Consider the following 18,026-nt stretch of genomic DNA (forward strand, 5'->3'; position numbering starts at 1 on the left):
CTTGGTGTTGGTCCTCGTGTCAGAATCCAAGCCCTTAGCCAGTGTTGTAGTCGAGACAAGTTAATTCGGGTCAAGACCAGAAGAAGGTCTAGTCCGAATGTAGACTGAGTCCACATGATCCTGAAAAGACCAAGACCGTGAAAATACACTCTTGACTCAACTTAGAGTCTGGGTCCAAGACCATATTTTAATGGTCTTAGTCTTTGTCCTCGAAGCTAAAACCATATCTGAGTCCAATACCAAATCCAAGTCATAATCCAAGACCAAAATTTCATGGTCTTTGTCTTCAAGTCAGAGTCTAAGACCATATTTTCATGGTCTTTGTTCTCGAGTCCAAGTCTAAGACCATATTTTCTTGTACATGTCATTGACTCCGGAGCATGAGCACTCAGTTTTGACTTGGACCTGGATCATGTTGTTTTTTCAATGTGATGTGGGAATTTTACAATTCAATTGCTTTTGCAAAAGACTACTTACATTTTTACATATTTGTTATGTATCTTCACCAAATGTATACCTTCACCAAGTCAAATTCATTTCAAAGGTTTAGTTACTACAATTTTAACACCTATGAGCATGCATGAATGTTACTGTTGGTTGTACTAACAGTCACATACATGACAATAATGCCCTAGATAGATCACTTCAAGTGTCTAGAGTAAGTTGGCCTAGTCATGCTCACTTTCAATGTAATTCGCTCTATGTGTTTTTAAGTCACTGTGCTGGGTGATGACAGCGTGAGTGGAGTGTATGTCAGTCCACTGCTGGGTGGCATCATCTTGTGTTTGACTGAGTTTAATCTCTTTAACTCAAAATACAGAATTCATGCACACATCCTGCATGTGGACAGACTGTAATTTGTGCTCACACAAACAGTTCCACTTTATTTTAGTTTTTCGCTCTTTTTCCAGGTAGTCCGCAGTCAAGTGAAACAGTACTCTGAGTTGTCATGGTTTATTTTGACTGAGGGCAGTGGAGCTCTCTCTCTCTCTCTACACACACACACACGCACGCACACACACACACACACACACACACACACACACACACACACACACACACACACACACACACACACACACACACACACACACACACACACACACACACACACACACACACACACACACACACACACACTCTCTCTCTCTCTCTCTCTCTCTCTCTCTCTCTCTCTGTCTTTCTCTCTCTCACGTTCACACACACACACACACACACACACACACACACACACACACACACACACACACACACACACACACACACACACACACACACACACACACACACACACACTCGGAATGTTCCTGGTTGTACCTGTCTAAAGTTTGGAAACATTACAAGTTATTAACGTTTTTATAAATAAGTATCTTATGCTCACCAAGGCTGCGTTTATTTGATAACAATACAGTAAAAACAGTAAAATTGTGAAATATTACTGTATTACAACTAATTTTTGTTTTATATTTTTATTTATTTATATGTTGTATAAAGAAACGCTGATATTATTTTATTTATAGTTTTTTATATCTGTTCACCTTTATTGTTCTGTTTTATCTTTTGATATGCACATGTACTGTTCTGTTATTGTTTATATTCTGTGTGAATTGGGTCTTTTGCTGCATGGGTCATATGACCGTACACATTTCCCTTTGGAGATCAGCAAAGTTATAATTCATCTTTGTATGCATTTGCTCTTATGTGCATTAAATGCATGATGCAGAAACATACCTTTGACAATGAAATATTAGATGAATCAATGGTTATAACTGTCCAAGCATGACTTCTGTTAACCATCGGCTGCAGCGGTTCATAACAGAACAGTCACGTTTCTGTACTGAACACAACAGGGTGTGGTGAACAATTACCTCAACATTACATACTTTACACACATACTGGAGGCAAGGAGAAAGAGATTGCGACAGAGGGGGGGGGGGGGGGGGGGGTGCCTTGCCTGTCCTCTAACATCTACAGCAGGCCCAAAGTTTTATACTTCGGTGTTGCTCTGTGAAACCATAAAGGAGACAATGGAAATGTAATACAGCTGATAATGGCATTACTGTACATGCAGCTACACTGCCTATAATTCCTTATGATGAAACAAACCTAATGTTCAAAATATCAGGATGTTCCTCAATATTGGCTACAGCTTTTCAGGTTATAAAGTCTGATTCTTTTGCGCACACTGAAAATAAAAAGGCTTCTGCTAAATGAACAGATGTAATTGCTAATGTTTTTCTTGAGCTACAGGATAATGTCAGTGCTCAAGTAGATTTAATTTTTTTAGAGGAAACCAGTTAAGGTCAATTAAAGCCACACATGCATAAGTCCCCTCAAAAACTTCAATAATTGCACTCCCACAAACTTTTTATTGGCCTGTAATGATTCAGCTTTCACACTATACTTTACTTTAACATTGTGAAAATTTCGGCATCATTACAAAAAGGATATCAGGTCTACAACGATATTCTGCTTAAAATCCTTAACAATCCCTTCTGAGATCTAATGTCATTTTATGGACCTTTTTTTTATAATTTGGAGGTAAAATAGCCAAGTTGCTTATATATTCAATATGTTCAATTCACATATTAGGTCATATTTCATCTTAAAATGCTTAATGTTCATGAAAATGTCACTGAACAAATAGACTTTAAATATAGAAATAAGCTATATATATATATATATAAGTAGTATATTTAGCATTTTTGATTTTGGGAAATTGGGATGATCATGTCTTCTTGAGATTCACCTTCAACGTTCCATCCAAAATCTCTTTTAACAAAATGATATAGTCAGGAGTGAGTCAGAAAACGTGTAACTCTTCAGAGTTGGACAGTAGTGGCCCCTGATGCAATTTCCTGTGTTGCAGAGGATATACAGAGACACGCTGAGAGTCGGGATTCGATTCAGCAAATCGGTTCTTTCAAACAAATCGTTTCAATGAACCGGTTCAAAAAAGATTATGTGGTTCTTACGTCATCACGTTGTCCAGCACATCGACAATAATTCTATATGTCCCAGTTCAGTTTGTTACGGGGCATGATTCATTTCATAAAATAATGAACCCAAAAATGTGTTTTTAGAAAGCCGTTTTATTTGTATAGCCTATCCATTAACATTTCGACTAGCTACAAAGTAGGCCTAGCCTAGCCTACATTAATTTTAGATTAATCGGTCAAATCTTAGGTTTAGCCTATGTTCTTGCTATCATCAAATCAAACATGTCTGAAAGAGACGGCTCTCGGTTTGATGAGTCAGTTTGGCTCGAGAACCTCTCGGACCGATTCAGTCCGAATCGTGATGAAATCGTTCTAAGTGCAAACGATTTATTGAAAAGATCCGACTTAACAGAACGATTCGTTTATGAATCAGTCAGGGCTAGCAGACGGGGGTTTGGCTCCCGGCGTAATCTGACCCCAGCACTCGGCTCTTTAAAGGAATAAAGGATGAATTTACTGAATGGAGATCCGCTGCAACGTCTGCTGATTTCAGAGCAGGACCGAAAGCTTTAAAAGACGGCGCTATAGGAGAATGAAAGTTTTGGAGGAGAAACTGTTGAGAGCGTTTACGAACTTTGGAGGCGTACTGCAGCGCTGTGATGCGATGTGATCTACCGGCTTTGAAAACATTCAAGTAAAACCTCGGGCGGTCAAGAGAAGGACAGTCAAGGTAAGTTCAACGGTGGGACACGAGGATATAGTAGCTATAGTTTGACTCCGGTTTAGAAAATATGTGGATCATGTTTAATGTTTCATGCTTTAGATCTCTCAAATTGCAGCGTGCGTTTTGGATGTTCATGTGGTCCATATATGTTAATGTTGACATTTTCCAGTCTGACACACCTGTGCGTTTTGTGCCCATTTTTGGACGAAAGTAACGACAGCAGTTCCTACATGTCCCATCATTGTGTTTTAGTAGTAAAGTTTTGTTCAGCTGTTTCATGAACAAACAGAAAAGGAAGAGTTATGATGCAGTTTGTGCAACATCAACATTCGTGCTGTCAATAAAACAGATTATGAAGTTTCTTAAGATTGTTTGTCTTTCCCAGTGCATGTGCATTTGTGCATTTGAGTTTTTTTTTATTATAATAATGAATGAGTTTGATCTCAGTTTGACCTCACACACACCCCATCCAATTCTGCACAATAAAGAGTCATGAGTAAATGCTTATAGAATAAACCCTAGTTCTCTCTCTCTCTCTCTCTCTCTCTCTCTCTCTCTCTCTCTCTCTCTCTCTCTCTCTCTCTCTCTCTGTCTCTCTCTCTCTCTCTCTCTCTCTCTCTCTCTCTCTCTCTATCTATCTATTAATTTATGTAGTATATAATGACTTGAATATTCAATGTTCAGTAGAAGAAAAAGAAAACCATGAATCAGGATTCAAAAAGGTTACCAATTAATATGTTATTCAATTAAATGTTTCATATAGATTTAAATGATTTCCTTTTTATTATCTCAAACATCTTTATTTGTCATTGACCCTATTCCTCATCTTCTAGCTTTAGTGTCATGTCAGGGTTCATTCTCGTAACGACAAATGCCACTTAATTTGTGTAGAACCAAAGCGTAAAACCTAAGCATGCCTAAAACTTGTCTTGCAAGCTGCGTTTTTTCCTTTTTCTCTTCAGCCTGCATCAGTCATTGCTTTCTCAGGGCAACTGCGGTGTGTAGGTGATGTTTACACCTCAGAATGGAGGAATGTCATTGGCTATATTTACTGCTCCAGCTGATAATGAGTGTGGCTAGTTTACAGAAGCCTGTTATTAACCTGAATACAAAGCTTCCTGTAGACCAGAGGAGAGAATCCTGAGGATGAGCTACAGGAGATCTCCATGCCTCATCTACAGCTGTTAGAAACTCAGTGATTCTTGTAATCCCAGCTATTTATACCACCACTAAATGGGTGTTGTATTCAGCAGCAGATGTTCTCACCCCTAAATATGACATATCTTCAGGCGTGGGCTGTGGTGATGAGCTATATTCAGTAGTGCCTTTTGGCGTCATTGATGGCTGTCCAATTTATGGTTCAGTGGCATGGTTTGCTAGTCTTAGCTGGTTTAGCTGTCTTTCCAGCTTGGCCTTAAAATGGTGTAACTGGTCTCCTTGCCTGACCAGCTGATTTAAAAGTACCTCAAACCCCTAAAGCCATCAAAACTCTTGTGGACCAGATGGCGGTCTTTAAGGTGTTTTTTTTATGTTTTTTTTTTCAAACCAGAAACCTTTTTATGGAATGTTGCGTTATTTGTTATAAATGATTTATCTATGCACATAATATTTTACTAAATGAATGTTCCTTCATGAGATTTAATCAAAATTATTTCCCCTCCCTCTTGCAACAACATCGCTTCTCTAATGGTGCATTTACCGGCCAACTTTCACTCACATGACATCAGCAAAAGCAAACAACAATGATCCAATGAATTCCTGATTAACCAAATCAAGTCCCTCACTACATTTTTTCTTTTTCAAGAAGCCGTCTCACTCAAATATACGTCACAACAGAGAGGAAAAGACTATCAACTTTAAGCTGGATTAGATGATCTCCCTGGCCAAGCTGGCCTCGAGCTGGTTTAATTGTTCCCTTTGCCAAACCAGCTGATTTAAAAGTACCCAAAACCCCTATAAAACCATCAATACATTCTTGGATACCAGCTTATTGGCTTTAAGATCTTTTTTTTTTCTCACCAGAAACCTTGGGAGGAACCAACCTTGTCCGACCTTCTCGAGTTCACTGATTAGAGCTCTACAGAGAACTACAATGGAGTCAGAAAGCGTCTGCATGGTGGAATGGATTTTATTTAGCTGTTTTCTGACAAACGACTACTTTGAGTTAGTCGAGCAGGCATTTCTATTAGTCAGACCTCCAAAGCTGATGTTATGGGTGGCCATAAATTGTTACACAGACACCAAATGGAAACTTTGGTTCAGGCTGAAACAAAAGATGTCAGACTCTGTTAATTTGTGTGTGGTGGCCTTTCTTTTAACATATATAGTCAATGCATGAGAATAGAGTTGGAAAGCTCACACAATGCTTGCTCCAACCTGTAATAGCTTCCATTTAGAAGATCACACATGCAGACATGATATCATATAGCCACACAAAGGTTTTATTCGAATATAAATGCAGCTGTAATAGTACTCAAATGTCACTGATTGCATGCAAATTGTGTTCATTGTAATGGCAGAAACACACTTGTGCACGCACACACACACACACACACACGTACAACAAGCTGACCCAGACACACTTTTTTTCTGCTGATTTGAGTAATTCGGATGAAATGCCAAAGCCTTGGAAAACCAGTTTGGTCTTGACAGAGACGATCCAGATAAACAACAGAGCGGATTTCACACGTCTGTTGCGATGATATCATTGAACCGCTTACATCACCGCAGCTGTACACGAGATCTGGGGGTGTGTGTGCATGGGGGTACATAAAATACAGTTTCAAAATGATATTCATTTCATTGGAGTAACAGAGGAGGTTCTGGTTTATTGAATGATGCACCAGAGACCTGTCCTGGTTTCCAACTGGCCTTTAATGACCCACATGCACATTACTAATGTTTTATTTATTTCACATTGCTTTTTCATTTGGTTCACAAGACATACTCTTTCCACTATCATAATCTCATTGTGTCTCATAAGAGTATATTGAGTTTTGATAATGATGACAGTCTATTTTCGGTCATTAAAAGCTATACAGTGACAGCTTTGAGAGCTATTGTGACAGCTTGATCTTTTGAGAAGCCTACAGAACTGAGCGAAATATCAAAAATCAATATTTTGTCAATATTATTAATGAATAAAAATTATGAGTAAATAAATATGAAATAAATCAAAGTATTTATTTGCTGTGCTATGGCTTCTAAAATGTTTTATTTCTTAAATCCGACCAAACTGCCATGATTTAAAAGGTAAAAGTAAAAAAGAAAATCAAATGTTAAATGCAAGAACTGTAATAAGTTAACATAAAATATAAAAATGAAGTTTAAAATTAAATTATTATTATTATTATTATTATTTTACAAATAATGCATAGGCTATTTATTTTCATAATGTTCTGAATCTGCATTTTTTTTTTATATATATATAGGTAGCCTAAATATTGCGGTTTATTACTGAAGAGACTGTAAACATTTTTGACTGGTGACTTGAACGGATCAAGAATCAATTTATTGTAATGATTAAAATTTATTGTTAATCAGTTTATTTATAGTTTACAAAGAAAGTTTAAACGGATTCATGGCGTTTAACTTGCCAACTCATGATTTTTGCTATTGAAATCAAAATCATGCTATTACACATCTTTGACTAAACGATTATATACTTTCCCGGTTGTGACCATGATTGTGGGATATTTTAATAGAAACATTATCATAAAAACATTGAAATATGGCTTAGGCAATTATGCCAAGAGGCTAATGATATCGGATATGTCCTGCACACAGGGAAAGAGCCTACTTTCCCTCTTCTTTTCCTCCTCTTTTCCTCCCTTCCCCCGGCAAACAAGCCAAGGGTGCAAAAAGCCTCGTTCCTCACAGCATTAGCACACAGGCTTCATGAGCTGTTGGATTATTTGCATCTTGCTGCCATATTCGTCAGTACAAGTGTACGTGGGCTGAGCTAGCAGAAACATTGGCTTAATTTGACCTCTCTTTCTGATGGCCATGTCTGCCTCTGGCAGGCTACGTCTCCCAAACCTCAGGTTCTGACTTCAGTCAAGTCCGTACATAATGGGACAGAGAGTTATAGCGTTTTGGTCAGCTAGCGGAATCTCTCTGTGCGCCGCTTCTGTAATTTGTCAGTAGGGCTGTAGTTACGACCATGCTAATTGCAGAGTGCGACATGGCACAGTTGTGCCGCTCTGCAGTTTGAATGTCTGGAGACTTCTGGTGTCAGTCCGTCTCATTCACCATTCCACTTCCAACGCCACAGATAGATTTCCTTTTTGTCTGTTACAGGGCCCTTATATTGTCCAGAAGTTAACCTTGATGGCTTTGTTGTCTGTCAAAAACCTCTTCTTGTGTTTATTGTTGGGACATGAAATTATTATTATTGTTATTGAGTTATTCATTGTGACTTGAGGTTTTATTTTCCCACCATCTAGAGATGTTATCTTTAGTTTCAACATTGATAATAATCATAAATGTTTCTTGAGCATCAAATCATCCTATTATAGTGATTTCTGAAGGATCATGTGACACTGAAGACTGGAGTAATGATGCTGAAAATTCAGCTTTGATCACAGGAATAAATTACACTTTACTATATATTCACATAGAAAACAGCTGTTTTACATTGAAATAATATTTCACAACATTACTGGATTTGTTTTGTATTTTTAATCAAATAAATACAGCATTGAAGAGCAGAAGAGACTTATTAAAAAAAAAAAAAAAACTTTTACCGACCCCAAACTTTTGAACGGTAATCAAGTTAAAAAGCTGTAACATTTCAGAGTAATCAAAAATGTATAATAACAGGACATTTTTTTCAACATCACGTTTGAGTTTAAATAAATGTAAATACAGATATTCAAAACTTGAGAATGTGTATTCAAGACATTAGATTTATGAATTGCATTTCTAATGTATTTTTGAATAAAAATTGTTGATAAGAAAATAAAAGGTAATAGACCGGCTGACATCACAGAAGTTACAAACTTTTAAAATGTGAGCTACAAAAATCGGTCGCCTGTTAGCTTTTGTGCAGGTAAAAATAAGCAGCGCTTTCCACTATTCAAGAGCTTGTCTCCTTTGAGCCGCCACATTCTTCATCCCTTTTTCAGAGGAAGAGAGAAAGACCCCCTCCCTATATTGGTAATGGGACTGTCATGCAGAAAGACTCCATTGTGTGGGCCAGGATCCTGTTTCTCCCTGGGCCTGTAATTAAGAAGGGATTGCTTGAACAGGGATATTTGGGTGGCTGAATATAGGGTAGGGATTGCTTAGGCTGCTGGGTAAACTGTCTACACATGCATAACTGGACTAACCCCATCCACACGGCCTTCAAACGATATATGCATTTGTATATCAGAGAGAGAGAGAGAGACCGAGAAGGTAGCCTTTGTTAAACTGTGTCATCTCTATGAGCTCACAACTCAAGTTGCTTTTCAGTGGTTACCTAGGTGATCACTAAAAAGTGAGCTCATTTGAAGGGAGGGAAACAATAAAAGAGAGGTGAAAAGAAACCCTTGGCCCAGAGCGTTTACCGCCAGAGCTGTGATGTCAACAGTGTGTTCTCATCTTATGGGAAATGTCAGTCTTAGATCACCAAGATTCAGGCCTCTTTTTTTATTAGACTTTCTAGTGGAATTAAACTCCACTAAAAACACTCCAGTAAAGTTCCTGTCAGTTACACTAGTAATGGTCCACTTATATGGTGTTTTTAATGGCCAATGCCCATTCCAGTTTCTAAGAGAGCAGGGTGGTCGGTGGCTGATATATAATGCCAATATAGGCATAATATAACTAAAATGATAACGAATGGAAGACTGTGTACCTCAAATTTGTGCCTTTATTTTGAGAATTGCACCTTTATTTCTCATAACTGCGACAGCACAGCTCATTGTAATTTGGGTTTTTTGCAAATGTATTGCTGCTACTTAATTTCTTGTAAAAAACACTTTGTATACCACAATATTACTTTATATATATAAAATTGTGACTTTAATTTTCATAATTGTAACTTTGTATCTCACAACACATTATCTCAATGTTAAATCAATATTTATTTAATTTATTTATTCATTTTCTCTCTAAATGGAACTTCATTTCGCATAAATGCAACGTTATCTCATAATCACTGAGATTTTGAAATTCATACAAGGACATTTATGAACTTGTGTCTGTTTTTTCAAGTTGACAAAAATTGCCAGATTCATGGTTCTGGTCAGTACTATTAAGGCTTTGGTTATGATGATCTCGTCCTTTCAGTCTTTTTTTATTTGCACTGTCCAATTGACAATCTAATTTAAGTAGACACAGTGGTTAATTAATTTTTTCCCTCTCTCTAAACCAAACCAGGTCCAAGGTCCCACTCCTCCTTTACAAGCTTCAAGGCAAACCTGTTAACCCTGTCCTCTATTTGCCTTGTGTTCATGTAAAAGTTCATTGTGTTTTCTGACAAGTTTCCATCACTGTTTCCTGCAGGTTGGCAGACTGGCACACTGGCACAGATGGCAGAGGTCATGGAGGGTATAGCCACGGCAGCGGTGCCCAACACCGGTGTGGACTGGCAGAAGCGATGCATCGCTCTGGAGACGCAGCTTATGAGGTTTCGTCTGCAAGCGGGAAATATCCGCCACCTACTTGCTGAGAGGGTAAAAGAGGGGTATTATGGGTAACACGGGCTCTACAAAATCGCCCACTGCATTCCAGCTGCGCATATGATTGGTTTATTTTCTGTACATTTTGCACAGCTTTTGTATGCATAAATTAATCTAGCCAAAGCAAATATCAATCCCCTCAAGTTGGATTGTAACAAAGCCACTTTCATTGACAGTAAACATCACTCTATAATTTAGTAAACATGGCACATGCTGCTGGGTTGCATCTTATGAATTGCTCATGAGATCTTCCGAAAATGTGTGATATTTACCGTGATATTTTTGAAATACCATGTACATACCATGTTACCTAAACACTGGAATCAGTCAGTACCTTGATATATTTCAAAACACCCCCTGGCATTATCATCTGTTTCATCGCTGTACCGCCAAAGTAATTCTTTGTAAGGGTGATATTAGCTAATTCTATTTGTCATTTACTTCTTTTAAAGAATCTTTTGCCTTCGTCTCAATGGAAAAAAGTTGCTTGGTTTCTCTTTTGCTCTTTTTCTCTCCCTCCTAATCTACAGTTTGGTCTTGCTGCATTGACCTCAGTGTTTTGTCTTGCAAGAAAAGGTTAACTGTTAAACTTGGCAGGCGGCCCTGCAGGGAAAAACCAATGACTCGTGTGAATGCTTGAGTGGATATACAGGTGTGTGTGTCTGTATGTGTGTGTGTGTGATAGGGAAAGGGAAGCATTCCTTTATTAATGACCAGATTAGCACAAGTAACAGTATTTTTTACAGTATTTTAAGAAAATGGTGTTGCTTGCCTATGGCCACATTGTTAGGGTGTTGTGGGTGGTTGCCAGGGCATTGCTATGTGGTTGTTAAGGTTTTCTGAGTGGTTGTCAGCATGTTTCTATGTGGTAACTTTAGTGTTCTGGGTGGTTACTTACTGTCAAGATTAAAGGTTCTATGATATTGTGGTTCATGTCTTCGAGATTTTGTTTGCCTGTTTTATAGTGAAAAATGAAAGTGGTAACCAGTGGCATGCCTGGGTGAACAACCTTCATTAGTCTGGAGGTAGTCTTAGCCTCAGACGCCACGCACACAGACTGTTGTGCATAAGCAACGCAAACGGGAAACACTTAAGGAGTTTCAAAGTTGTTATCTGATTGGTTGAATTGTACCACATTTCCGTGAGATGTGTGGGTCACATTCTTTTATCTTTTATGGAAACAGAGCTGTTTTGATGCCAAACCCCCTCATGGAAGAATAAAGTATTTGTGTTGACAATAAGCACTCATCAGGATCAACTAAACACTGGATTTTTACAAGTGTGTGAAGTTTGTAGTGCCATTGTTTCAGTAAACTTGCACAACGTTCTTGAATGAGTCATTTATTATATGCAGACCGGTTTGTTATTGTAGGAACATCGACTTTACATTTTCATGCCCCTAAACATGACGTGGAACAAAATTAACTGTGATAGGTTGCTTTAAATGTCAGTCAGACGTCCTGACCTTCTGCCGTAGGTCTGATGACGGCTCCCAAGTCTGGAGATGACAAACCTTAGTACTCCAGGGGGGATATAGGGCCTTTCTCAATCTGTGTTCTTGTGAAACGTCATCTTTTGTGGCCCAAGTACTGTCCCAATACACAAGTTTGCATTTTGGCAAGAACGGTTAAAAATCCCGGAAGTGTTCTTGACACGCCCATTTTACCGAGGATGCATCGGTTGGTAACTTGTGTGTACTTGACGGCAGAAATATCCCAGCATTCATTTCAGCATTCGAGGAAGGAGCGGGAAGCAGAGTCGTTTTTTCTACAATTTCGTACGCTATTTCATCACTAAATTCACTTCTGAGAACATTTCATGTGAGAAATCAACTGTGTAGATTTCAAATATTGGCATTTTTACGAAAATGTATGGCGAATCAAAAATGTGCTCAAACGTTTTCGGAAGTGAGAATCTCCATAAGCGCCAGCGGGTGTAACGTTAGCTAGCGAGCCAACCGGCCCACAGACTCATCGTCTCAAACTGTCAGCAGCTTCTGTGTGCTCGTCACCTTGTAAGTTCATTCTTCCAAGAACAACTAGCAAGAGCGTTCTCCCCGAGAACACAAGTCCGTTCTTTGCATTCTTGGTTTTGAGAAACACCCATAGTTACCTTCAAGTCTATGCCGGGGGGCTAGTTCAGGGGCCAGTTGCATAAACTTAGCCTTTATGTTAAGACTGTGTTTGGCCTACTAGCAGTTTAGATAAGAGGTAATCAGTCTTACTTTTCGGATTCAAGTTAGACCGCTCTGAATTTTTTTGTAATTGACTTAAAGTTAGGAAAAATTTGATGAATAACTTTTAAGACTAGTCTAAGCAGTTTATGCAACCAACAACTGATCGCTATAAACATTTTGATTTTAACCAACTTGCTTAGCAAGATCAGAATCAGATCAGAATCAGAATCAGAATCAGAATCAATTTTATTGCCAAGTAGTGTTGTGCACATACAAGGAATTTGCTTTGGTAATAAGGTGTTACCGAGGCTGCTATATCAGCGCCAACTTGAGAAAAAAATACAGCATGACATGAGGAGAGGTGAGGAGAAAAAAAAAGGCGACCCCCAGACTATGCTCCTGTAAGGAGAACAGTCTGGGAACAGGAAAAAACACCTCAGCAACATTAGCACATAAACAGTACACTCTACAACAGGACATTGCAACATGGTGGGGAGTGGGGGATGGAGGTAGTCCAGCCCAGGCAAGCAGCATCCGGTCCTGCAGCCATTATGGCGCTGGTCACAGACCCGCCTGTCAGACTGGGGGTACGAAGCGGCGAAGGCGTGGGATGGGGTGTGGGTTAGGTGGATATCTGTGTATGTGTAAGATTCTCTTCAAACTGTTGATCCGCCATTATAGAAGCTGACCTGACAGCAAAACTAACTGTAAAAGAAGACATTTACGCTAACACCTGCAGTAGCGCCCCTTGTGGCAACACTATGGGCCTGGTTTACTAACAGCTTGCACCAGCGCAAACCCTCTTATGGCGTTAAAATACTACTGTCAGGATTTACTAAAGACATGCAGTGAAATATTTACTCTTAAAAGGCGTAGATACAGTTATTTTTACGGCTGACCTTATTGGACATGCACTTGTAGAAATTTCCCTTTCAGAAACAAAATTTATAGGAGGAGAGTATTTAAATGAATCACAATGCGATTTACTAAGGTTTGCGCTAGTCAATTTACTGGTATTTGCGCTATTATTTAACTCCTAAAAAGCTTGTCTTAAACCAGACGCTAATTTGCGCTGCTCTTGGGAGACTGCGTTGGTCATAATGGAAATGATCCGGCTGCGTCTGTGTTCTTTAACGTGTGCGTCGTCAGTAGATCACACGCAGAACTTTCCACTCCAATCGGCACTTTTATGGGATTGCGCTCTCACGCTAATTTGCCCTTTTTAAGAAATCTGGCCCTAAGAATGCAGAGCATGTTGGTTTTGTGTTGTGAATTGCAGTCATTGCACATTTCGGAATGCATCATCATACAAAATTGAGCTTCTGTAGCTAGAAGCATCTGCATTCATGAGCTTGTCTAAAGTATGTTTCCGAACTTACCATTAGGGGTTTTGTGATAGCCAATCTTAAACTGCCATTATAGTAGTTGAACTGAAAGAGGAAACTTTATGTAGCGGCCCTTGTGGCAACACTGAGAATGCAAAGCATACTTGCGTTGTTTTGTGAATTGTATCAGACACATTTCGGAGGGAGTGAGGGAGCTAGCATAGCCAGAAGCATCTGTGCTTACATGCTTGGTTAAAGTGTGTTTCAGAACTTCTGGTTTGAGGTTTTGTGCTATAGTCAATCTCAAAACTTTTTCAGCCATAAAACCGTTTACTGAAGAATCAGAACACCTTCTAACCATTTTGCATGCATAACTTTGTCTCAATAAACACACTGGGGATTAAACATTCCCTCACGGAGGAACATATAAACAATATTTTAGATGGGTCTGTAGACCATGTGTACTTGCTCTTCCTGATGTTAATAAGTCGGTCCAAAAACAACATAAATTTTGTTTTTCTTTTTGGTCTAAGTGGTAGGTCTGTTGTTGTGTTGTTGTTTTTTTCTATCTGTGGTGGTGCCATTAGGGTATTTACTGTCCAAACACGCTGACCACAGGGACATTAAGTCTTGGACGGCTCCCAAACGTCCTCCATCAGGTTTCTTCCCACTCTGGTCATCGTCTCTAACAGCCTTTCGCTCACCCTGACCTCCACTCTCTCCGGATCTCCCGTTTTTGCCTCTTGCTGGATATCAGGGCTCTGTGTCTCATGGGTTGAGCGGACAAAAGAAAGGGTTGAGTGTTTGCTGCTGGTGTCGGTTTAAAAAATATTCATATGCTTCTCATCTGTTTCTCTGGGTGGTGTTAGGAGTGTTTTACACATTGACCCACTTTGCAGACATAGAAATGTGTGAAGGGTGTGAGCTCTCATTCTGGCGCGAGGGAATACATTTTCCATTCTGTTCACGTACGCATGCCCTACTGTTGTAAAAGTTCATCCCAAAGTAGAATAAGATTAAAATTGTAAGTGCACATATGCTATGTTCTAATAGCACACTGCCATATTTCTGCACAAAATCTTGGGCCTCATTCATGAAACTTTTGTACATTCCGAGTATTTTGCACGTAAAACAGACCTCCTCGAAAACTCTCCTCTGGATTCACAAACGCTTCGTAAACATCAGATTTGTTAGTTAAATGTGTGTATATTAGTAAATTCCAATCATTTGTAAATAGGGTGTGCGTGCGCTCTCATTCACAATTAGCATAATCCCCGCCTATGAATTACAACTATGCAAATTACGTGTCCAGAAACGCTGTGTAATCTTCCGGACTGACTTTTTGGGTTTGGTTCCAGTATATTGCATAAATGCAAAAGAGACAATTAGGCCATATGCCTAACTAAAAATATTTAATTAACGTGTATCCACCAAAGCGTTTTAGCCAGCTGAAAAAATGCTTGGTGCTCTTGAAAACAGCCAGCTGGTGGCGCTTGAGAGCACTTTCAGGCCCAGCTCAAACGCTTTGGTTGCTATGATTTGGAATATCCACGGCGTGTTACTAGTATTTTATTTCGAGAATATTACTGAATATAACAACACAGTAACCAGCAATATTAACTCGGATGGTTGGTCATGGTAGTATTTGCCCCGCCCCTACTCCACTATGATTGGACGGCTTGGTAAAAAGTGACAGTGACAAGCGCTGCATTTTATGAATATTTTACGTGCCATTTACATGTGGTAGGGAGCAGGTTAAAATGTATTTCGTACCAACTAACATTTTGAGAATACAAACTTTTTGTTGAATCCGAAAATTTACGTCAGAATGGCTTTATGAACGTTTTACACAAATATTCGTTCTGCTCCTGTTTCATGATTGTGGCCCAGTATGTGTATTGTGCATAGTTTATGCACATTTTCTGTGTTAAAAAGAATATATGAGATGCACAATTTTTTTGTTGCCAAAACTTAGTTTAAAACCGCACAGCCTCTCAGATGTACAGTAGTTGTAAGATTTACTTAATTTCTGATTGTGTTGATTTGACTTCACACAGATATCATCCTTTCCTTATGTGAGTGCCACAAGTGTTCGCATTTAAAATGAGAAAGTAAATATAGAAGATTCCGTAAGTTGGTCCTCATGTGGGATTTGGCCTACTGTAGTTCTTAATTCTTTCTGTAGAACTGTCTTGTTTCTAATGAGCTGCCAGAAAGGAGGATTACCCTGCAATAGCAATAATGCTTTCATGCTATATCTCTCTCTCTCTCATACTCAATCTTTCTCCATAAAAACACAATCCTTGCTTCATTAGTCTTTATCTTCTTGCATAGTTCTCAAATTAATTATTGAGCTGTTGGCTGTTTCAGACTTTTGGTGTCTATATCTAATATGGTCAGAGGTGTCAAAAGTATTCACATTCATTACTCAGGTAGAAGTATAGATACTAGGGTTTAAAAAGACTTCTGTAGAAGTTGAGGTATCAACTCAAGCTTTTTACTCAAGTAAAAGTGTAAAAGTACTGGTTTCAAAACTACTTAAAGTATAAAAGTAATGTAAGGAAAAAAATGGTATTAAGGACAAAAGCTTAGGCCGCGCCACAGAGGCCTATAGTGCACTATCACCTCCTCAAAAAACATGTTTTCTAATGGCCATAATGTTATGTTAAAATGTTAATGTTGAAAAATGTGGGATGCACTATTCATGTGCAGGTGCGATGGATCGCATACAAACCAATAGGGTGTCAGAATGGTACGTTTATACTTCTCATCCAACCACAATCAAATTCACTCTCTCCGGATTTATCTGGATAGTTTATTTTTTTTATTTTTTTTGAACAAAGACAAGCCGGAATGAAAACATGCCGAAATGAAATAGGAGTAACGAGGCTATTTTTAAAATGTAAGGAGTAGAAAGTACAGATAATTGCATGAAAATGTAAGGAGTAGAAGTAAAAAGTCGTCTGAAAAAGAATTACTCCAGTAAAGTATAGATAACCAAAATTTCTACTTAAGTAAGGTAAGTATTTGTACTTCGTTACTTGACACCTCTGAATATGGTTAATCATTACATTTTCAGACAGTATTTTGATGTTTCTTCAACAATTTTCACTTATTTTAGCTACTAAACTGTCCTACACACTAAAAAAGGTTGATGAAACTCAGTTTTACTGTAAAAAAGGCTATGTTTTAGTAAGAGTCTTGATGATAAATGCTATGCTGGTGATTTCCAGAGTCATTAATGCATAGTTCACATTCTCTGCTTCCATATTCTGAGGCGGTGTAGTCAACTGGTTAAGTTCTGGAGTTCAACCAAGGATGAAACCTTCTTTGCATTTACCCATAGCAACTGCAGGAGAACAGTTGTTAAATTTGTCACATACCTGGTTGTCTGATGCCTGAGCAGCTGCCCTGCCTCCACCTGTTTAACCTGTGGCCTGTCATACAGTCAACCGTCAGTCCTTATTCTTCTGCTTAATCACAATGATACGTTGCGTCTTAGCATTAGCCTTAAAATCGGCATGAAACAGAAGTTGCATTAGTCTTTTCCTACCTATTGTGGCATATGTCTGAGTGAAAAAGGTTCTCAAACTAGAAAAAAATGTTGGGCGGGACTTGATTTTGTCCTTTAGGAATTAATTGCATCATTCTCGTTTGGTATTGCTGTGATCTCATGTAATTGACAGAAATTTTTTTGTTGCAAAATGGAGGCAAAGTTATGATTATAGATTATAAGGCAAAAAAGCGTGAAGTCCGCTCACTGCGAATAGCTGCTTTATTAATAGCAAAAATATTGTGGTGTGGGGCGGAGCCAAAGAATTGTTGAGAAGTGCTGTTTTGTTAGTGCTATGATCACGTTGAAGATCATGTTAACTCCGCATTTAAACCTGTATGTACATTGAATATGTCATATAGAACCTGCTACAGTAGGTTCATTGTTCGGCCAAAAAAACACATCTTTCTACAAGTGATGAAGTGAAATTCCAACAACTAAAAATATTTGGCCGAAATAGTTTTGGTGGGCCGACACCATTGACCAGTGGGGATTTCTTTAAGACTTCCAGAGCTCGGCTTCCCCTATAATGTCAAAAAATTAATGGTCGAATATGTACTATTGTGTTAACATTTTATTGACTAAAAATGCGTTAAAACACGTTCATCTCGAAGACGAGTTCGTTCAGATTCAGCTTCATATAA

General features: G+C 38.6%; 1 protein-coding gene across 3 annotated transcripts in view; it reads left to right on the top strand.

The window, feature by feature from the left end:
- The first annotated feature begins 3,212 nt into the window (after positions 1–3,212).
- Positions 3,213–18,026, top strand: part of plekhh1 (pleckstrin homology domain containing, family H (with MyTH4 domain) member 1) — a 61,308-nt gene continuing 46,494 nt past the window's right edge. Inside the window, exons 1-2 of one of the 3 annotated variants that reach the window (XM_077240093.1) lie at positions 3,213–3,669; positions 10,153–10,322. In XM_077240093.1, coding sequence (XP_077096208.1) covers positions 10,179–10,322 — 144 coding nt within the window. In that variant the 5' untranslated portion in view covers positions 3,213–3,669; positions 10,153–10,178. Of the gene's footprint in view, positions 3,674–10,152; positions 10,323–18,026 lie in introns of all 3 variants that reach the window. The other 2 variants (XM_077240096.1, XM_077240094.1) reach the window with 2 other exon arrangements.

Source organism: Siphateles boraxobius, unplaced genomic scaffold (assembly GCF_051911475.1).
Source record: "Siphateles boraxobius isolate OS27281-9 unplaced genomic scaffold, OSU_SipBor_1 22, whole genome shotgun sequence".
In the NCBI taxonomy this organism is placed as follows: domain Eukaryota; kingdom Metazoa; phylum Chordata; class Actinopteri; order Cypriniformes; family Leuciscidae; genus Siphateles; species Siphateles boraxobius.